We start from the raw sequence: 23048 nt of genomic DNA, 5'->3' as shown, positions 1-23048 counted from the left end.
TCCTCACTTTGCTCCTGTGATAAATGCAGCTGAATACCAAGGGTTCGGAAACAGCAGTAGTAACAGAAGAAGACGATGATGATGAAGAGACTCCTCCTCCTGTTATTGCCCCACGACCAGATCATACAAAATCAGTGAGTTTCTGATTAGTGAATTGGGTTGTGTGTGTCTGTGTGTTTTAAAAAGCAGTCTGTATTTAACTTCCAGTGATTAATTTTTTAAAAGTCCTCAGGCTTAAAATGTTTTACTATCGGATATTTGACTAGGAGATCTTTACCTAAACACCACTCATCAAAAAACTAGTTTTTTGAAAATTAAAACCGAATGGATTCTTTAAAAGTTAAAATACTTTTCTCATTTTGTTTTCTTTCTGTATTACACCATCTGTTCCAGAGAACTCATCTGTTTCTCTGCCTCTTTCTGTTTATCTCAGTGCAGAAAAGTACTGTATCTAAAACTTGGATCTTACCTTTTATCCAAAGTACGTATTTAACTCCCATTTAACATTTCTCTTAAAGCCTTGGTATCATTCAAGAGGCTGCCGAGAGTGAAGTTTCTAACAGATATGGGAGAATTTTAATAATAAAAACCTTAGACAGAGACAGAAAGAGTCCTGTCCCTCTCCCTGTACTAATACAAATGAAGTCCAGGGAGCATGATGAAGTGTTGGCACAATAGGTGGGTAAGGCTCCAAGGACTGCCAATGGATCCTCATCTAATGATAGAGAGCTCTATTTTCTTTACCACTTAGAACTGGCTGTTTGAAATGAAATGGTAGATATTATATTTGTATAAAAAAATTTTGTGGAAATTAATAATAGTTATTTCAACATCAGGGTTTCTTTGCTCCTTATTTCTCTCTTGTAGAAAAAATATGACTTTTAACTTGTACTTCTTTTTGCTTCATTTCTTACATATTATTTTCAATCTGGTTACACTTAAATTTCATTCACAGACCTGCTGTTTTGCTAGACAGACTTTTAAAATATATACATGACGTGCCAAAGAAAAATGTTTCACATTGCATCTTAGTTACCAGTCTTTCATAAGACAAGTCTGAAAATACTATTCTCATTCTTTAGAACACTGAGGACAACTTAGTTTTTGTCAAAAATCAAAGAACTGAACAGTGTGCCAGTAAGAATACCTAAAAATATTTTTCCTCAAGTCTCGGTAATTAACTGTTTCTCTGCAGATTTATACACGGTCTGTAATTGATCCTATTCCTGCACCAGTTGGTGATTCTAATGTTGATAGTGGTGCCAAGACTTCAGACAAACAGAAAAAGAAGGCCAAAATGACAGATGAAGAGATTATGGAGAAATTAAGTATGTTAACTACATTTTACATTATTCTTAAATTGTTAACAGCCCCTGAAACATTTGGCCCAGGTGGATCTTGATTTATGTCTTATATGTTGGCTTAAGACATAAAAAATAAATTGTTTTCTTCTAGGAACAACAGCTTCAATTAATGTAGTAAAGCCAAAATAATACTGTTCTTTGCTTTCTTATTATTATGTGCTGGCTAGTGAGCAGCATCTTTGCAAAATAGTCAGTACCTTGGGGAGCAATACTTCTTCTCAAAGGGCCAAATCTATGGGTCCTAGTTGGAAACTTTATCAAAGGAAGTTTGTATATATTTATGCACACCTGTAGAATAAAATATGCCCCTAAATAACTAAACAAAATGGCCTATATAGATAATATGTGTAAGCATAAAATATATTTTTTTCTCTTCTCCTTTTTCATCCATCAGCTATCATTGGCCTGGATCAAGCACTGGAAATAATACACACAGTGCCAGAGAGGGTAGCAATAACATCTCACTACAAGTCTATAGCAACTTTAGTTATAAAGGATACTGACCTAGAGGGATCAAGGGAAAATATTATATATTGGCAGTAGGCTTGAGGTTGGGTACCTATGTAAAACTGGATTATATCTGTGAATTTCTTTGATATGCCCCTCTCTCTTTTTACCTAGTGAAAGTTTAAGTGAAAATTTAGTGTGGTTTTCTCATGTTTTGACTTACTGTTAATATGAATATAAGTTAGAGTTTTATGTACGATATCCTAATTTTAAAATCTGTTTCTCAAGAAAAATCTCAAACAAACAACCTAACCTTACACCTAAAGCAACTAGAGAAAGAAGAACAAACAAAACCTAAAGTTAGTAGAAGGAAAGAAATCATAAAGATCAGAGCAGAAATAAATGAAATAGAGACAAAGAAGACAGTAGCAAAGATCAATAAAACTAAAAGCTGGTTCTTTGAAAAGATACACAAAATTGATAAACTTTAGCCAGACTCATCAAGAAAAAAAGGGACTGGACTCAAATCAATAAAATTAGAAAAGAATAAGGGGAAGTTACAACGGACACCACAGAAATACAAAGGATCATAAGAGACTACTACAAGCAACTATATGCCAATAAAATGGACAACCTGGAAGAAATGGACAAATTCTTAGAAAAATACAACCTTCCAAGACTAAACCAGGAAGAAATAGAAAATATGAACAGACCAATCACAAGCACTGAAATTGAAACTGTGATTTAAAAACTCCCAACAAACAAAAGTCCAAGACCTGATGGCTTCACAGGTGAATTCCATCAGACATTTACAGAAGAGCTAACTCCTGTCCTTCTGAAACTGTTCCAAAAAATTGCAGAGGAAGGAAAACTCTTAAACTCATTCTGTGAGGCCACCATCACCCTGACACCAAAACCAGAGAAAGATACCACAAAAGAAGAAAATTACAGCCAGTATCACTGATGAACATATCACTGATGCAAAAATAATCAACAAAATACTAGCAGTCCAGATCCAATAATACTGTAAAAGTATCATACACCATGATCAATTGGTATTTATCCCAGGGATGCAAGGATTTTTCAGTATCCACAAATCAAGCAGTGTGATACACCACACCCACAAATTGAAGAATAAAAACCATATGATCATCTCAACAGATGCAGAAAAAGCTTTTGACAAAATTCGGCACACATATATGATAAAAAACTCTCCAGAAAGTGGGCATAGAGGGAACATAGCTCAACATAATAAAGGGCATATACTACAAACCTAGAGCTAATATCACACTCAATGGTGAAAAGCTGAAAGCATTTCCTCTAAGATCAGGAACAAGACAAGGATGTCCACTCTCACCACTATTATTCAGCGTAGTTTTGGAAGTCCTAGCTACAGCAGTCAGAGAAGAAAAAGAAATAAAAGGTATCCAGACTGGAAAACAAGAAGTTAAACTGTCACTGTTTGCAGATGACATGATAGTATGCATAGTAGATCCTAAAGATGCTACCAGAAAACTACTAGAGCTAATCAATGAATTTGGTAAAGTTACAGGTTACAAAATTAATACACAGAAATCTGTTGCATTTCTATACACTGACAACGAAAGATCAGAAAGAGAAATTCAAGAAACAATCCCATTTACCATTGCATCAAAAGAATAAAATACCTAGGAGTAAACCTACCTAAGGAGACAAAAGACCTGTACTCCGAAAACTATACAACGCTGATGAAAGAAATCAAAGAAGACAAACAGATGGAAAGATACACCATGTTCGTGGATTGGAAGAATCAATATTGTCAAAATGACTATACTACCCAAGGCAATCTACAGATTCATTGCAATCCCTATCAAATTACCAATGGCATTTTTCACAGAACTAGAACAAGAAAATCATAAAATTTGTATGGAGACACAAAAGACCCCAAATAGCCAAGGCAATCTGGAGAAGGAAAAACAGAACTGGAGGAATCAGGCTCCCTGACTTCAGACTATACTACAAAGCTACAGTCATCAAAACAGTATGATACTGGCACACAAATAGAAATATAGATCAGTGGAACAGGATAGAAAGCCCAGAAATAAACCCATGCACCTGTGATCAATTAATCTACAACAAAGGAGGCAAGACTACACAATGGTGGAAAGACAGTCTCTTAAATGGTTGCAGGAAAACTGGACAGCTACATGTAAAAAAATGAAATTAGATCATTCTTTAGCACCATATACAAAAATAAGCTCAAAAATGGATTAAAGACCTAAATGTGAGACTGGACACTCTAAAATTCCTAGAGGAAAACATAAGCAGAACACTCTCTGACATAAATTGCAACAATATCTTTTTCGATCTGTCTCCCAGAATAATGGAAATAAAAACAAAAATAAACAAACGGGACCTAATTAAACTCAAAAGCTTTTGCCCAGCAAAGGAAACCATAAACAAAACGAAAAGACAACCCACAGATTGGGAGAAAATATTTGCAAATGATGTGACTAACAAGGGATTAGTCTCCAAAATTTACAAACAGTTCGTGAGGCTTAATATCAGAACAAACAACCCAATCAAAAAATGGGCAGAAGACCTAAATAGGTATTTCTCCAAGAAGACACAGGTGGCGGAGAGACACATGAAAAGATGTTCAACATCACTAATTATTAGAGAAATGCAAGTCAAAACTACAATGAGATATCACCTCACACCAGTCAAAAATGGCTTTCATCAAAAAATCCACAAACAATAAATGCTGGAGAGGGTGCGGAGAGATGGGAACCCTCCTACACTGTTGGTGAGAATGTGAATTGGAACAACACTATGGAGAACAGTATAGAAGTTCCTTAAAAACCTGGAAGTAGAGCTACCACATGACACTACAGTCCCACTCCTGGGCATATACCTGGAGAAAAACATGGTCCGAAAGGGTGCATTCACCCCAGTGTTCATTGGAACACTGTTTATGATAGCTAAGACATGGAAGCAACCTAAATGTCCATCGACAGAGGAATGGATAAAGAAGATGTGGTATGTACATACAATGGAATATTACCCAGCCATTAAAAAGAATGAAATAATGCCATTTGCAGCACCACGGATGGACCTAGAGATTGTTATATTGAGTGAAGTAAGTCAGAGAAAGAGAAATATCGTATGATATCCCTTATGTGGGCAATCTAAAAAGAAATGATACAAATGAACTTATTTACAAAACAGAAACAGACTCACAGACTTAGAGAATGAACTTACGGTTACCAGGGGGGAAGAATGGGGGAAGGGATAGTTAGGGAGTTTGGAATTGTCATGTAGACACTGCTATATTTAAAATGGATAACCAGGGACTTCCCTGGTAGTACAGTGGTTTAGAATCCACCTGCCAATTCAGGGGACATGGATTCGATCAGTTGTCCGGGAAGATCCCACATGCCACGGAACAACTAAGCCCATGTGCCACAACTACTGAGCCTGCGTGCCACAACTACTGAAGCCTGCACTCCTAGAGCCCGTGCTCCACAACAAGAGAAGCCACAGCAATGAGAAGTCTGTGCACCGCAACAAAGAGTAGCCCCCGCTCACCGCAACTAGAGAAAGCCCTCGTGTAGCAACGAAGACCCAACACAACCAAAAATTAAAAAAATTTTTTTTAATTAAAAAAAAAAAAAACTATAACCAACAAAGACCTACTGTATAGCACAGGGAACTCTGCCCAATGTTACGTGGCAGCCTGGATGGAAGGGGAGTTTGGGGGAGGAGAATGGGTACATGTATATGTATGGCTGAGTCCCTTTGCTGTGCACCTGAAACTATCACAACATTGTTAATCAGCTATACTCCAATGTAAAATTAAAAGTTAAATAAAGTAAAATAAAACCTGTTGCTTAGTTGTGACATAGTGAACTTTCCTAAAACAGATGTATGATTAGTTCACATTAGAGTAATGTTTATAGTAATAAGTGATTTCCTAAATATATTGAAAGATACAAGATATATGAGAAGAGTCAGAAAAGCCATTTAGGGTTTTTCATTTGGGTATTTTATATATATATAAATATTTATATTTTTTCTCATAGTAAGTAGTTTTATAACTTATCATTAGTTTAGTACATTTCAGTGGAGTATGATAAGTAGGATGACCAACTTTTCCTTTCCCCGGGAATTTACCAGTTTTAAGACTGAACATGCCACATCCTAAAACCCCCTTAGTCTCAAGAAAACTAGTACTGTTGGTCATTCTAAAACGTGGTCATTTTGAGAAGGTGGGATAATCAAGACATTAGTTAGGAGGTCTAACCTAGTGGAAATAATGTGTCTTCTTGCTTCTGATACTTTTTTTATTTTTGTTAATTGTTTCTTTAGTGTTTGAAACATACATTATTTTTGAAACTTAGTGTTATGTTTGAAAACTTCTAAAATCAGTGGAGGTTATTAAAAGAAATAATGTTATCAGAATTAGTTTACAATTTTTAAATGCTTGACTGAGTTTCCAACTTTTTGTTGTTTTTGTTTAAAATAGGAACTATTGTAAGCATAGGTGACCCTAAGAAAAAATACACAAGATATGAAAAAATTGGGCAAGGGTAAGTATTTGTGACTGTATTACCAGAATATTCATTATTTCCTGGGTGCCCAGTATGATATCTCTTTTGCCTGCTGACATTGAGCACTTCTGGTATTCTATGAGTAGTATCCTTGGATTTGTGTAAATAAGTAATGCGTTTATTTCTAGATGCTATTAAAATACTGTACTACTTAGCAGTGATTGTGCATTGTTTCTTCTTAAGTGTTATTTTGCGTTGGTGATAAGAAATTAGATGGGTGGGAAAATTGCCTGGCAAATATTTAAAAGACAGTAAGAAAATTTACTACAGGATTATAGTTTTAAAAACCTGCATTTTAATCACATCATTAAGTATGGATATTTAATTCTACTGATCTTCTGATTGTGTTCAATCATTTGTATTTTTTAAAAAATTATTATTATTATTATTTGGCTGTGCCACATGGCTCATGGGATCTTAGTTCCCTGAGCAGAGACTGAACCCAGGCCTCCTGCAGTGGAAATGTGGAGTCCTAACCACTGCACCTCCAGGGAATTCCCAATAATTTGTATTTTTAAACTATGCTAACTGAAATCTTTTTTTCTGTTGCTTGGGAGCAAATGAACATCTTGAATTTTTAATGTTATTAATCTCTGGAAAGTGTTCTGTCAGTTTAGAAAGTGAGCTTGAGTCTTTTTGAAAACTTCCTTATGAATTTCTTTTTAAAAACCAAATTCACTTGCGGCACTGGTTTTAATAACAAGAAATTGAAAATCATGTTAATATTCTTCTGCCTGAGAATGGATAAATTGTAAATAGTATACTGGATAATATATGTAATAATTACAACTGAACAAGGATAACACCTATCCATATGGATGACCATCCCCAATCCAGTGTTGAATTAAAAAAGCAAATTATAGGAAAATACATAAAATGAAATCATTTATATGAAGTTAAAAAATTGGGGCTTCCCTGGTGGTGCAGTGGTTGAGAGTCCGCTTGCCGATGCAGGGGACACGGGTTCGTGCCCTGGTCTGGGAACATCCCACATGCTGCGGAGTGGCTGAAACTGCGCGTCCAGAGCCTGTGCTCCGCAACGGGAGAGGCCACGACGGTGAGAGGCCCGCGTGCCACAAAAAAAAAAAAAAATTATGTGAAACATTTTCTATAGCGGTGCAGACCGCTATAGAAAGTATAAAGTATAGAGAAATACATGTAAATGATGCACATCAAATACAGAATAAATACCCAATATAGATTACTTTAGGGAGGAGGTAGGATGCCTTTGGAAAGGGCACATAAGAACCTTCAAATTTATTTGTAGTTCTTTGTTTCTTAAACAGGGCAGTGGATCCATGAGTATATGTGACTTTTTTCTTTCTTTTCTTTATCTTTTTTCTGTATTTTTGTAGATCTGAAATTTATGACAAATTTCTAACATAAGTTTTGGCCACAAGAATTGCCTCTTTTTCTTATTTTTTCCCCCTTTGTTTTTGCTTTTACTTCTTTTAAAGATGTTTAGTCTTAAACGTTCTTTAACCTCTTTTTAGTTGTTCTGTGTATAAAGTCTTTGGATGTTATAAATGAGAATGATTTTGAAACCTTAAATCTGGTTATGTCTTCTTTTCCCTAGGGCTTCTGGCACAGTTTTCACTGCTACTGATGTGGCATTGGGACAAGAGGTAGCTACTTTTTCATACTTCTGGGTGTTACCATTAGCTTTTAATATGGGAAGAAACTAGATCTGCCTGTGAATAATCAGTAAGGAATTTCTTGCAGTTGAATATGTTGAAAGAATTACTCTAGGTAATTTTATAGCACTTTCCTTATTGAGGGGAAAAAAGAAGTAATTATGTGTTTGGTTTCATAAATAAATATTTTAAAAATTATTTTCCCAGCTTGGGATGAAAAGAGGATTAATTCCTGGCACTGGGCTGACCTTGCATTTAGATTTCAAGAGAAATCTAAAAATATTTAAGCTCTGTGTATTACAAAGAATTGTGCATAGGCAGTGTGGAAGTTAAAGTACTGCCTATGAGTAAATTATAATCTCATCGTATAGTATGTATGTAGTAAATTAGATTATTAACTGATCTGTGTTTGTAATTTTCTAAGAGTATTAGGAAACTTGTTCTGACTTTTTTTTTCCTGTTTCCATCATAGGTTGCTATTAAGCAGATTAATTTACAGAAACAGCCAAAGAAGGAATTGATCATTAATGAGATTCTGGTGATGAAAGAATTAAAGAATCCCAACATAGTTAACTTCTTAGACAGGTAAATATAAATATTTCTTAAACATTGGGAGAAAAATGTTGAAATTTTAAGTCTCATGGTTTTGGGGGCTAGCCAGTTTAGTTAGACTAAGGTTGAGTGTCAACACTGAAAAATAAACTTGAAGGAGGAGGAGAGGTAAAAATAGCATATTACAGTTTAGAAGGTCCTTTTTCTACATAGCTGTCACTTGGCAAGTGAGAGAAGGCAGTTAAATGAAGGACATTGCTGCTGGTGCTCATATGAATTACAAATGATCAGAAGCAGAAACATTAAGGAAACGTTGGCTGTGATTCATGTCTTGACTGACAGAGGTGACCAGCCACACAGTTTTTAAACTTTCAAGTCAATTTTGATTTCAAATTTTGTCTTTCATGGGCAAATAGCATGTTTATCAAAACCTCACTTAATTTAGGAATTGATGTTAAATAGGAGAACAAAAAGTAGAAGAGAAAATTATGTATCTTACATTTTTTATTTTTTTAATTTTTAAATTTTTTTTATTTTTGGCCGCACCATGTGGCATATGGGATTTTAGTTCCCCAACCAGGGCTTGAACCCGAGCCCTAGGCAGTGAGAGCTCAGAGTCCTAACCAGTGGACCGCCAGGGAATTACCTTACATCTGTTTTTTTTTTAAAGCAGTTACATATATGTGAATGAAAGAAGAATTGTAGAAAAATAAATGAAAATTATAGTAGTGATTATATTGGAGATAGGGAATCATAGGTGATTTTTTTTTAATTTCCATATTTAAATTTGTTTTGAATGGGTTAAAAGAAAACACATTTTTAGACTTTAGGGCTAGCTCTGGGGCCATGTTCATAGAAAGAAACTTTCCAGGTACATTTCTCTGCTTTTTAAAATAGTATTTCAAGTCAGTAAAGCATGGTGGTTAAAATAAGTCATAAGCTTTGGAATCAGTTGTGCTTGGCTTCAGGTTTTGTTCTGGCACTTACTGGCTGTGTGACCTTGGATGAGTTACTTAGCCTTTCCAAGCCTCCATCTCTTCGTCTGTAAAAAAGGACAAATCATTCCTGCCATACAAGGTTATTTGAATTGGAATAATCTATGTACACACTCAAGTTAGAATTGCAGGCAAAATTTTAAAGTGATTTGGGAAAATCATAATGACCCTCAGGTATTTTTTTTTTGTGCTGTTCCATAGCAACTTTTCAGTTTTCTTCCCAGCTATCAAAGCTACCAGCTTTCTAGTTTTTTTAATTAGGATTCCTAACATTTGAATTCTTCAATATAGAGTGCCACGTGTTTAGAAAAAGTGAAAGTGTGAATGTATTTTGTATGTTCTTTTTTTTAGTTACCTGGTGGGAGACGAATTGTTTGTGGTAATGGAGTACCTCGCTGGGGGATCACTTACTGATGTTGTAACAGAGACCTGCATGGATGAAGCACAGATTGCTGCTGTATGCAGAGAGGTGAGTTTGCTCCCTTTTTGAAAAGTTACAGTAACAATGTGGTTAACAGGATGTGAAAAGAAGCAAATTTTTAGTTATTATCCAAGCAGGATACTTTGAAGGGTGAGAGGGAGTGCCATTAAAAATACACCGCTCAACAGTGGAAACAAGGACAAAGTGGTACACATCTTCACCCTAAGTATTAATTAATAAGTTTACTTGTGGCCTTATCGATCTCTTTAAAGGTGACCAATGAGATGATATTCATTAATGAATTTGAGACATACTGTTTGCTTAGGCTAGTAGAATTCTGCCACATTGCCTAGATCTAAGCCAAAAATGAGCCTTTCTTTCTTCCATGTAATCTTTTCCTACAGATGAGACTTAGGTTAATGATTTGCTTATTGTCATTAAAATTGCAACAGTACTTTCTTCGAGTACCCTAGGAATCATTGTCACAAAGGACAAAATTGTAAAAGTTCTTACGACTATTATGTTTCCTGTGATTTGGCTTTCAGCATTTTTACAGTGAATTATAAGTAAATTATAAACTTTGTTCATGTAAGAACAGTATATGTGATGTTTTTCCTTTTTCAGCTTTTATTAGGTGTTTTTTAAAAACTATTCTTTGAAACTTTTAATTCTAATGTAATTATGCTTCACCTAAGGGGAGCCCTCTTGACTCTTTCAGGAGGGAAACAATAATATATCCCTTAACAAAGAATGTTTGATCACTTAAAAGCTGATAAAAACTTAAGGATTTATCTATTTATACTTAACTTGTTTTTCTAATAATTTTTTTCATAATCAATATAAAATTATTTTAGTAGTTCCTCTAATTGTGATAACATTTGTTTCTATTTGTTTACACAAGTATTTTTCTGGGGATTTGTTCTTTCCAGGAATCTGCTTAAATGCTTGGTAAATGTATTGCAGTAATACACAGTTAATCTGGTTTTTTTCTTTGAATAGTAGATTATTTTGAGTGAGATTTTTGTTATTAATGATGTACAGACTTTATTTGTTGTTCTACTTTAGTGGGGGTAAGAAATAAAAACAACTTTTTCCAAGTTACAATTTATACTCAGTTTACATTAAAAAAACATAGCAAGCAGATTTTTTAAATTGAATTTCATTCTTGTTTTTAAGGAAGTAAGAGTAGTTCTTCTGCTCTTTTGACTCAGTGCTTTCTGAAATATGGCATAAGACGGAAGTGGTGTCCAGGATCATCACTGGTGTCTAGGGTGTGGGTATAGCTTTATGTAAAACCTACCATAGAAGAAATGAAGAAAACATTTTACATAGCATTGAACAGCTGGAGAGAACCAGACCCGCAGTGGCTTACATTGATTAGACTTTGGCATATTTCAGATTCAAATGGAAATGATAAGTTTATCCTTTACTGTTGAAATGATTTCTAAAAAGCCTTGTGCATATTTACCAAGTGCTGCATACCTTTAGGCACTTAAACCTGAGCAGGCCTAGAAATCATGTAGACCCACCCACCATTTCATAAATGAGAACATTGAAGATATTCTATGGTATTAAATAATCTGTGGCAGAAATAGGCCTAGATAAGACATTATATAATAATTGTCTCTGGATAAGAGCAGAGAGTGGGAAGAGGGGGATCTAATTATTTTAGGTGTCTTATTTTCACAACTGCATGTGACAGGATTTTTTTCTTCATAATATTATTAGAGTATCTTCTGCTGGTTACTAGAGGTGGTGCTCAGGTCATAAATGGTGTATGTGAACTTCCCTTAGACTTTTCAGGGACTGTTTCATTGATAGGTGTTTTTCTCCTGTTCAGTGTTTACAGGCATTGGAGTTTTTACATGCTAATCAAGTGATCCACAGAGACATCAAAAGTGACAATGTGCTTTTGGGCATGGAAGGATCTGTTAAACTTAGTGAGTAACAAGTGAATAAATAACATTTATATGTTACTTATAATTTTCTGCCTTTTGTTTAAGTAAAAACCCTCTTCTGCTATTAACATTTTTATGACAATACATGCAGTGGGGGAGAATAGTAGTAAAAAGATATGGACTGTCAGCTGGACAGCTTGAGTTTAAATAGCGGATCTGCTACTACTTGCTGAATAATTTTGGGTGAGTTACGTAATCTCTTTTTGTGTCCATTTTCTCATTTGTATGATAAGGAAAATAACAGTACCTATCTCAGAGAATTCTTCTGAGTAGTAAAAATGTAAAGCATTGAGGAACAGTGTCTGGGACTATTATAATGTTGGTGCTGTCTTCCAAACATAAACTTGGATTTATCTGTGCTACCTGTTGGGGTAGGTTTTTGTCATTATGCTGTTCATCTTTCTCTGGATTTGGTAGATGGTGGCCTAATTGGGGGAGGACTGTATGACCGTTATGTCAGAGATGACAAGGTCTGAAAAAAACCATGTGTAAACCTCTTTCCCTAATTAACTTCTGTATCAGACATGGTAGAGTCATGGAAAAAAAACCCAAAAACTCCTTTCCTCTGCTGGCTATAATCTCAGTTCCAACCATGTCCTCTGGAGGATTCAAGAAGACCTTCTACTGAGGTTTCTCCAACTATGCAAAATTCAAGGCATTTCTTACATCAGGAGACCAAAAACTTTTTCTTCTGTTTGCCTAGAGAGTTTGGCTCCTTTTTCAACATCTCTTTTTTTAAGATAGATACTCCAAAGGTTATTCAACCACAAGAAAAGGGGACCCAGGTTCTGTCAGATAGTCAGAATATATAGTTAATAATTGTAATTTTAGTGGGAAAACTAGAAATTGACATTCTCATACACTTTTGGTGGATACACAGGTAACTAAATTTGACTTTTTTGGTTAATATGTTACCATGGCTCTACCACTTACTAGATGAATGATCTTGGATAAGTTATCTAAAAATATGTATGCCTCAGTTTCTCCATTTGTAAAATGGAAATCATAACAGTAGTAAATATGCTTGTCTCATAAAATTATCCTGAGGTATGTTAATTCTTATGAGGTATTATACTTGGAACAGTTATAAGCACTCATTTTAGCTGTAAATGTTATGATTTGACCTAACAATTGCTCTTTTAGGATTCTCTCCTATAGAATTACTGAACATACGCACAGCAATAAGTACAAAAATGTTCTCTGCAACCTTGTAAAGAAAGTCCAACAATATCTTAAATGTCTCGTAGTACAGAAATGGTTAAATACATTATGGTATTTTTATGTTCCGTGAAGTTGTGTAGTTAAAATAGTGAGGTGGGTTAATGTACTAATATGGAAAGATATCTAAAAAATTAGGTTTTAAAAAGCAGTTTACAAAATATCCTAACTAGGTAAAATAAATCAGTCAGTTCACGGGTATTATTTGTACATTTGGAAATGCATAACGAAGAGTCTAAAGCTTACAAACCTAAATGTTAACAGTGTTTACATATGGAGTAGAATGGGTTCAACAGTAGAAGGAAGGAAAAAATTCTGGATTCTCATCTTGACTTTTCCACTAAATTAATACTGGGTACTAAATTAGGCATTCTGCTCTTCAGTTATAAAATGAGGTGCTTGGAATAGAGTAATGCTGGTGAAGACCTTGTAGGTACAGTTGCAGTTAAACATGTTCTTTTCCTAGGCTCTCTGCTGAGTTGGATGCTTATTATTATTAATTCTAGCTTCTGTTTATTTTCTTCAAAAGTAATTTCCACTTCCTGACCTTTGCCTGATTCACAGTGGACATAGTTTTGGTGTCCAGCTTTGGTGACTTTTTCTTTTAGACCTTTTTCAACTTTATTAAAATTTTTAGGATAGAATTATTTAGAATAAAAGGCTTCCTGATAGGGCTTCCCTGGTGGCGCAGTGGTTGAGAGTCCGCCCGCCGATGCAGGGGACACGGGTTCGTGCCCCGGTCCAGGAATATCCCACATGCCGTGGAGCGGCTAGGCCCGTGAGCCATGGCGGCTGAGCCTGCACGTCCGGAGCCTGTGCTCCGCAACGGGAGAGGCCACAACAGTGAGAGGCCCACGTACCGCCAAAAAAAAAAAAGGCTTCCTGATAATTTACCCTCTACTTGTGGGAAGTAAAAGTTAAAAAGTGAGAGTATATAACATCATCAAAATATTTGTAAGCCCATTCTGGTTTTCTTTATTAATACTTTCTTAAAAATTAAGAGGCTGAATACTCAAATGTAGTTAGTTAAATCATATTAAGTAAACTCTTAAACAACCCACGGACACCATTAACTCAAGGTGTTTTGTTTTGTTTTATAGCTGACTTTGGTTTCTGTGCCCAGATCACCCCTGAGCAGAGCAAGCGAAGTACTATGGTTGGAACGCCATACTGGATGGCACCAGAGGTGGTTACACGGAAAGCTTATGGCCCTAAGGTTGACATCTGGTCTCTGGGTATTATGGCTATTGAGATGGTAGAAGGAGAGCCTCCATATCTCAATGAAAATCCTTTGAGGGTAAGACCAATTAAGCATCAGCCTTATTTTAAGAAAAATAATTTTCTTTAAATCATTTATTTAGACCTTGCTTTTGCCAGGCACTGGCCAAGAATTTAGGATACGAAGTTGATAAAACCTAGTCTCTGCCCTCACTCTACGTCTAAAAATGATTTGCTTCTGGCTTATTGAGTTGAATGTGTTAGGTAAAGAGTTTGTAAATTTTTGGTAAGCTGTGTGGTTTCTAAATTTGCACATAAGTAAGAATTTGGTCACTTTTCTGCAGAATTAAGGGGCTCTAGATATATCCTTCAGGTTGTTGACTTTGAACCTTGGCCTCTGTACCCCCAGGTACAAAGAGGAAAGCAGGATCACATCTATGAGAAGCCTGTGTAGATGGCAATGTTAAAGCCCATATTCAAACAAAAGAGTGAGGGTTCTGAGAAACAGATGAAGTCAGTAGATTTTAAACAGTTATGTACATATTCCAGCAGCTGAGGTGGAGAGTTCCATCTTTCTTTCTTTCTCTTTTATCTTTTACTTCTTTTAAATTATCATGTATGACTCAATATCAGTAGTTAATAAGGAAATGCAAATCAAAGCCTCAACAAGATCACTTCACCCTTACTAGAATGACTGTAATCGAAAAGGCAGACAATGATAAGTGTTGGTGAGAATGTGAAGAAATTGGAACCCTCATACACTGCTAGTGGAAATGTAAAATGGTACAGCACTTTGGAAGACAGTTTGACAGTTCCTGTAAAAATTAACTTTGAGTTACCATGTGACTTGGCAGTTCCACTGCTAGGTAAATAACAAAGAGAATTAAAAGCATTCATCCACCCAAGAACTTGTACACAAATGTTCATGGCAGCATTATGCATAATAACCAATAGGTGGAACACAGGGAATTTTTAGGGCAGTGAAAGTATTCTGTGTGATACTATAATGGTAGTTGCATGACAATGTACGTGTGTCAAAACCCATAGAACTGTGCAATACAAAGAGTGAACCCCAGTGTAAACTACAGACTTCTGTTTAGTGAAAGTGTGTCAGTATTGGTTCATCACTTGTAACAAAGTGTACCATACTAATGTACGATTTTAATAATGGGGGAATTCTGTGTGTGTGTGTGTGTGTGTGTGTGTGTGTGTGTGTGTGTGTGTGTGTGTGTGTGTGTGTGTGTGTGTAGGGGTGGTATATGGGAGCTGTGTACTATCTGCTCAATTTTCTGTACATATAAAACTTCTTTTAAAAAGTCTATTGAGCGTTTTTTTTTTTTAATTCCATTTCTAGGAATTCAAAGAAAATAGTCAGAGAATTACATAAAGAATACAAGGATTTTCCAAAGGGGATTGACTAAATTATGAAGCACCCATATAATAAGACACTATTCAATTCAGCCATTAAAATAATTTTGTAGATCTAATCTGTTATTATTGATAGTGATGATGAGGGTGGGATATAGCTAGTTTTGTTTCTTTTTTTTTTTTTAAGACTTTGTTTTTTTAGAGCAGTTTCATGTTCACAGCAATATTGAGAGAAAAGTACAGAGATTTCCCATATGCCCTCTCCCCCTACACATGCATAACCTCCCCCATTATCACCATCCCTCACAGAGGGTACATTTCTTACCATCATTGAACCTACACTGACACATCAGTATCATCCAGAGTCTATAGTTTACATTAGGGTTCACTCTTGATGTCATATGTCGTGGGTTTGGACAAATGTATACTGAATAACGTGTCCATTATAAAAGTATCTTAAAGAGTATCTTCATTGCCTTAAAAATCCTATGTGTTCCACCTGTTCATCTATAGCTATATAGATATAGCTAATTTAAAATTTCTTAAAGCAGTTTCAACAAATCCCATTGTTTTGAAATGTGGTATGACTTGGAAAAAAAATCTTAAGAAAGATAAATGGGATACTATATGTGGATGGTGGGATTGTGGTCATTTTTCTTTATACCATTTTATTATAGTGGTAGTTTTATTTATCAGTACGTATTTATAATCCAAGAAAAGAAAAAGGTGAAGATAATTTTGAAAAAGAAGTCAGGGAAATGTAACATCTAAAAATAAAGTGAAAAATATCTAATCGAAATGGGTAGAAATAATAACCACACTTTAGTGTGTGTGACAATTGTCTTTAAATACGTAAGAGATCCATAAAGTTTAAAGTACTCTCTAACTTTGTTGAGCTATCTTAAGTATGTCAGAGTTGTTCTTCTATTCTTAGGCCTTGTACCTGATAGCAACTAATGGAACTCCAGAACTTCAAAACCCAGAGAAACTTTCCCCCATATTTCGGGATTTCTTAAATCGATGTTTGGAGATGGATGTGGAGAAAAGGGGTTCAGCCAGAGAACTGTTACAGGTGAATTTGGAAATAATTCTATTTTGGGAAAAAGTTGACTTTTTTGAGTAACCGGCAGAAAGTTTACATAGAGTTCATAATTACATTTCACTATTCATTCATTACCAGCAGCATGGCAGCTGCTGCAGTTTAGGATTTTATCTGCTGAGAATAAAATACCCATAATACTGGGATAAATGTATAAGTTTTTCATATTACCAGTTCTCACACCAGTTCATTGCAGGCATGGGTATCTGGGTCATTTAACTGAGATTTTATAATATGAGAAAAACTAAAAAGACTACACTTTCAACCATAAAAGTGATGTAGTGATTATGTTGATTTTATAGAAGTACTGAAATATGTGTTTGTTAAATAAATTATGATCCATAAAGTAGTCTTAGGGGCTTAATTGAAATATTTGGCTTCTAAACTGGTGACATTTACATTTATTTTCCCCCACTCTTTCTGACAGCATCCCTTCCTGAAACTGGCCAAACCATTATCCAGCTTGACACCACTGATCATGGCAGCTAAAGAAGCAATGAAGAGTAACCGTTAACATCATTGCCGTGGCCTCATATTCTTTTCTCCATTTTCTAAAAGAAGTCTTTTAATATATGAAAATTATTATTCTTTTGGGGTTTAAAGAAATGGTCTACATAACAAGGAGGAAAAAAACAAGCTACTATTTCCTGAAGACAACCAAGAAAAAATTGCAGAACTGAATGACAACTTTCTTATTGAATCCCTTCTTTAGGGTCCAAAAGGAATTGTGGACTGAATCACTAGCCTTACATCTTTCAGCAGAAAGCCCATCAGGGCCACTTATCATGCTTGAGATTTGCATTTTATTTTGCTGACTTCATTATAATAGATCCCATTCATTGTCCCTTTTGAGGTATTTTCAGTACTTGAATGGCAGATTTGGGTTTTTCAGAGTATGTGTTTTATCTGCTAGTCTTCTTTTCTCTCCATAACTTTCTTTTCCTTGACTTGCTCCTTTTGAGTTGCTTTGAGAAATGTTTCTTATGCCTAAATTGGAGGCAAGTGTGATAGAAATTATGTAGCTCCTTATATTGGCAAAGGAGTTCAATATCGTTTAACTTTGTATAGAAGTTAGAACCAGCTATTGTTACATGTAATATTTCAGTTCAGAGTTTGAACTGAAGGAAGGGAAGAAAAGAATGTGATTTTTACCTTTTTAAACAAATGTGAAAGAATCAGTTTTAAAAGTTTCATAATAGTGAGTTGTTTGGCATTTGTTAACATGTATAGAGAGAAGACTAATAATCTATATTTATAACTAAATCATTGAAACAGAAAAAGAATCCCATTGACTCTACTTTCTTACACTTTGTTTTTCTTTCTATGTTCTCTTCAGATTTGGCTTCAGGACTTTGGTTTGTGCCGCTAGTTTCCCCTTCCCTCTTTTTTTCCCTTCATTTTGGAAATAAGTTTCTGTATATGTTGTAATTTTAGCTAGTTCGTTTTTTAATTAACCCTTTCTCACCCTACTCCTCCCCCCCTTCCCATGGTAAATAATATAATAACCATTGAATTTTCAGAATTTAAAAGTTAACCTTTTTTTTTCCATTTAAAGGTAAAAAGTATTTGGAGCTAGCAGAGACAAAGTGAGAGGCTTGAACCTTGGTGAGCTCTAAAATAGATAAGATTATATTCATGAAAGAGAAATGTCAGTTACTTAGAGATGCAGCTTCTGACCAGTAAACTGTAGAGATTTGTTATAAACATTGTTCCCAGCCCATTACCAACATTTTTACTGTCTGTGAGAACTTAAGTGACAAAGTACTTCTTGGTAAATTCATGGGTCATTTGAGATGTTGAGTTACTTTAGATTTTTTTCAAATAAGTAAATAATATTCATGTAAAAAACTGGAGAAAGAAAGAGTAATGAAATGTGCTTGTTGATAGCAATACATTTTTTATTTTAAAGATTTAAAAAAGGTCTGTGACCTGTAACATTAATTATTAGAGTGCCCTCTCTTCTCCCTTCCCCTCCTCCCTTCTTCTTCTCTCATCATTTTAATTGTTTGGCTTTTGGAGGCAGTATTGTCCCTTCTGACATGCCAAGAGCCACATGAAAGAGAAAAATACGTGCTTTGGTTCTGGCTTTTTGTTCCCACCATTCGCTCCTAATTGACTTCACACCTACTTGCCATCCTGCAATAGTACAAATCATGAATAAAAATAATTTTGATGTTTTGGAGTACATTAGGAGAACTTAATATGAGTTTTATTTCCTATCATTCCCATCATATCTCTGTTAAGATACAGGTATAAGGATAGAAATGGCTGGTGGGGTTTTTTTTTTTTTAAATTGGTAATACAGGAAGGTTTTCACAAAAATAAGTAAGATAATTAGTGAAACTTGTATCTAGAGCACTTAATAGTCTCTGTTTTCAATTTGATTCTTGATTTCCTTTTTCTCTGGATTATATTGGCCTTCTACAGCTATTACTAAATTACTTTACAGAAATAAGCTGGTTTATTTCTGGTGGAAAGCTACAGCGTCTGTTGAGTTCCAGATTTGAACATTCTTTGTAAACAGTTGTCTGGATGGATTATGATAAAGAAGATGCTACCAATGAAATAGAAAACCAACTAGATGGTGTAAGACTGTGATCCTCATGACCACTCTAGAAGGCACTTCCATGCGTAAGTCATAAAGGCCATATTCACTGAATGCAGTGCCAATGCCCCATTTTTATGCCTGTGACTCAACAAAGGTCTTTTCAGTTTATAGAAGCAGTTTGGGGTTTGTATTTACAACTTCCTTGATGGTTACCTGCATGTCCATTGCTGGCAACGGACTTTGTCATTAAAACCTGACTCCTAGGTTAAGGGAGCTACGCTGTGGTTTATTCTTTACTTACTTGGATAAACTAACTGGTAATAGAAATGTACTTTGGTTAATTCTGAAATGTGTCAATTTTTGAATAATCTTAATCTTAAAAGCAATACAGAATTGTGATTTATTAATTTTAAATTAAAATGTTCACATGTTGTTGCAAGAAAAATTATATCTGAATCAAGATTCATGGTTTTTTTTTAATAACTGCCTTTTGTATTTACCTTTTTGTCATTACTTTAGAATGAAAATTCCCATTTAAATCTAAAAATTACCTTAGTAGTCCTCTTTTGTTATTAAGACAATATTACTGTAGTATTTATTATATTTCAGACTCTCTGGCAGTCTAAAAGTTTCCTTCTCCTCTTGTTCCTTTTGCTGCTTTGAAAGGGATAGTTAAAACTGAGAAACCATGAAAATATTGAATATTTCATCCTACATAGAATAGTAAACAAGTAGAGTGATTGTGCTAGCATAAGAAACTAAGGCTAACACAACTCTGTTTTCATGTGTTGAGTGCCTGGCACACAGTACAAATTCTCTTCTCCTCAACATATAAATATTAAGCTGCTTAAAGTGTATCTAGTTACCACCAGTCCTAAATGACCTGTGCCTTTAATAAGCAATTTAAAACTACCTATGAGGATTTCTTTGTAGGGCTCACATAAATACATGTTTGTTTATGTATACTGTATTCTAGCCAGAATAATTTTAGATCTGATCAGGCAGTAGCTATAGTTAGAAAAAAAAAAAATGGGTGCTTAAATTTGCATCAGTTTTTTAATCTAAAAGTTTTAAAATATACTGAGATCCATATCCAGTGAAATGTCAAAAAATCATTATGGAATATAGCTAAAATCCAGATTAAGATTCTTTTGGGGTTTTTTTTAGTGAAATTATAGTAATATAAAAAGCAGATTGTCTTCCTTGTCTCAACTGCTCCCACAATAAACAACTAAAATCAGTTTTTCCACAGTGTGTGTATGAGTATGTGTAAGAAGGGGAAAAAATACACACACACACACACACACACACACAGATTTTATTTCTCACTAACACATTTATTGACCACTTTGACAAAGACACTGTGGTAGATATTGTGGGAATTACAAAGGAGAACCAAGCACTGGCCTGGCCTTGAGAGAACTGAAGTCTTTCTCATTCACCATTCTAGAATGTTGCCAAATGAGAGAGAAAGAAATGTATGATAATTCTGTCAAACATCTTTGGTAGGAATGTCTTGTGTGTTTTTTGTTTGTTTGTTTTGGTTTTTTTTTGTTTTTGTTAGATAGAAATGGAACTAAGTGAAAGTAACTTGTCTTTTCTGTTTTGTCTTCAAATTTTATATTGACTTTTATTTTTAATTTAATCCCATTCAATTATTTAATTGTTACATTGACATTAACTGCTGTATTTGATGACCTTGTTCAATAATTTTGTTCTTTCAGGGCTAGAAATAAACTTTTTTAAATGTTCATTTTCCCTTTTCCTAAACTTTAATTCTTTCTTTAGATCAGAATAGCTTAAAAGAATAAGTGTAATAGGTTTTCAAAGAATGTTCTAGTATTTTTAAGGATGAATATTTTTTAAACATGTCATGGCACCATGAATGTATTACAGAGCTCCAAATTAGAAAGGTTTTCAAAAATTAATGAGTAATAAGCGTGAGCCTTCGCTCTTCTAAATCAGTTTCAGAATAAATTTGTTCAAAATGTTCTGGCTATCAGACCCAGGGAAGCACTTCTGATCTGTTGAAATACCTTCAATAATTTGGCCTGAAATTCTAATGCTTACCTAGGTGAAGTAATAAGAATCTTACTAGAATTTTTTGTGTTAAATGCACCAAGAAATCTTTAAAAGTGCCATACATTAAGGCTTCACTTCATTATACGCATTTAATTTGAATGTTGGATATGCTGACATGGAGAACGGGTGCATTATAGAGAGTTCACTATGAAAAAACAAAATTATACATTTTTTAGCCTGGAGTGGGGAGTGTAGGCAATGACTGCATAAAATATATTTGTTACACTATAAAACTGCTTTTTGCTATTCTGACATTTGTATTTCTTAAACTATAGCAAATGCCCAAAACATTTGCCTAAGAAAAGTTCAAAAATGCCTAGATGATTGATTTTATTGAAAAGCACTATTTGTAGGAGCTTAACACATGCTTTACTACTACTTTGACATTTGTGACTTTTTTTAAATTAGGGAATTATTTTTTATTCAAATCATTTAACAAGTTTTTATCTTTTGAAGAGGAGGAAGAGTAGAACAATGAAGGGAAAGGTCTTTTTTGACCTTTATTTTAGGTTTTTAATAAAATAATATGCACAGATTAAAAAGTCAGATAATCTTAAAGGAGTCATTATAAATAGTGCCAGTCCCCAGCTGCAGACTTTCTCACTGCAGAGTCCTCCACAGAGGCATCTGCTTTTAACTTTGAGCTGGTTTTAGCATGCATTAGTTTTCAGATTTCTATATTATATACTTATACAGGTATTTCTTTTTTTTTTTTTACTTTTTTTATTTTTAATTAATTTTATTTATTTTGGCTGTGTTTGGTGTTAGTTGTTGCAACACGGGCTTTCTCTAGTTGCGGCGAGTGGGGGCTACTCTTTGTTGCAGTACGTGGGCTTCTCATTGCGGTGGCTTCTCTTGTTGCGGAGCACGGGCTCTAGGCGTGCAGGCTTCAGTAGTTGCAGCACACAGGCTCAGTAGTTGTGGCACACACAGCATGTGGGATCTTCCCGGACCGGGGCTCAAACCTGTGTCCCCTGCATTGGCAGGCGGATTCTTAACCACTGCGCCACCAGCGAAGTCCTACAGGTATTTCTTGACATTTCTGTATTTTTCTTTTTCTGGAAACTTACTGTTATGACAGTTGAGAATTTAGTTACTATTATACCATCCCATTTTCCCATTTCTGCTCCCTCTAGTCTCCCAATTAAGAAAGGTGGCAAAGTTTTATTTGATTAGCAGTCAGTTTTTACCTTATGACTATGTAGGACTGTTGTTCACTTGAGTTGAGTAATTTATTATCACATGTCATTTCTTGTGCAACTCTTTGCTTTTCTTATTGTTAATTTTGTCTTTTTGTTTCCTTTGAAAGTTTCTATGTTCCTATCGCTAAGTTTTTCCAAACTCACCGCAAAAGCCCTCTGAAGACAATTTTCTGTAGAATTAAATGTCTTGGATAAGGACAGTTCCTTTTTCTTTCCGGGAACTTGATTAGGGCTCCAGTTTGGGCTCTTTCTCTACAGGCCTTCTGCCCTCAGGCATCTGAAACTCAGTTTCACTTTTCTCCTGACTTTAGATCCTTTGTTTCCTTTTGCTTGTTGGTTTATTCCTCATTTTG

General features: G+C 34.9%; 1 protein-coding gene across 4 annotated transcripts in view; it reads left to right on the top strand.

Moving 5' to 3' along the window:
* Positions 1–19684, top strand: part of PAK2 (p21 (RAC1) activated kinase 2) — a 78922-nt gene extending 59238 nt beyond the window's left edge. For all 4 annotated transcript variants that reach the window (XM_079921739.1, XM_079921740.1, XM_079921741.1 and 1 more), the window contains 10 exons: positions 30–134; positions 1196–1328; positions 6316–6379; positions 7977–8025; positions 8507–8619; positions 9933–10050; positions 11843–11942; positions 14279–14475; positions 16699–16836; positions 17291–19684. In XM_079921739.1, the coding sequence (XP_079777865.1) occupies positions 30–134; positions 1196–1328; positions 6316–6379; positions 7977–8025; positions 8507–8619; positions 9933–10050; positions 11843–11942; positions 14279–14475; positions 16699–16836; positions 17291–17377 (1104 nt within the window). In that variant the 3' untranslated portion in view covers positions 17378–19684. The remainder of the gene's footprint in view (positions 1–29; positions 135–1195; positions 1329–6315; positions 6380–7976; positions 8026–8506; positions 8620–9932; positions 10051–11842; positions 11943–14278; positions 14476–16698; positions 16837–17290) is intronic.
* The last annotated feature ends 3364 nt before the right edge of the window (positions 19685–23048 follow it).

Source organism: Stenella coeruleoalba (assembly GCF_951394435.1).
Source record: "Stenella coeruleoalba genome assembly, chromosome: 5".
Classification (NCBI taxonomy): Eukaryota; Metazoa; Chordata; class Mammalia; order Artiodactyla; family Delphinidae; genus Stenella; species Stenella coeruleoalba.
This window is presented reverse-complemented; position numbering and strand designations above follow the sequence as displayed.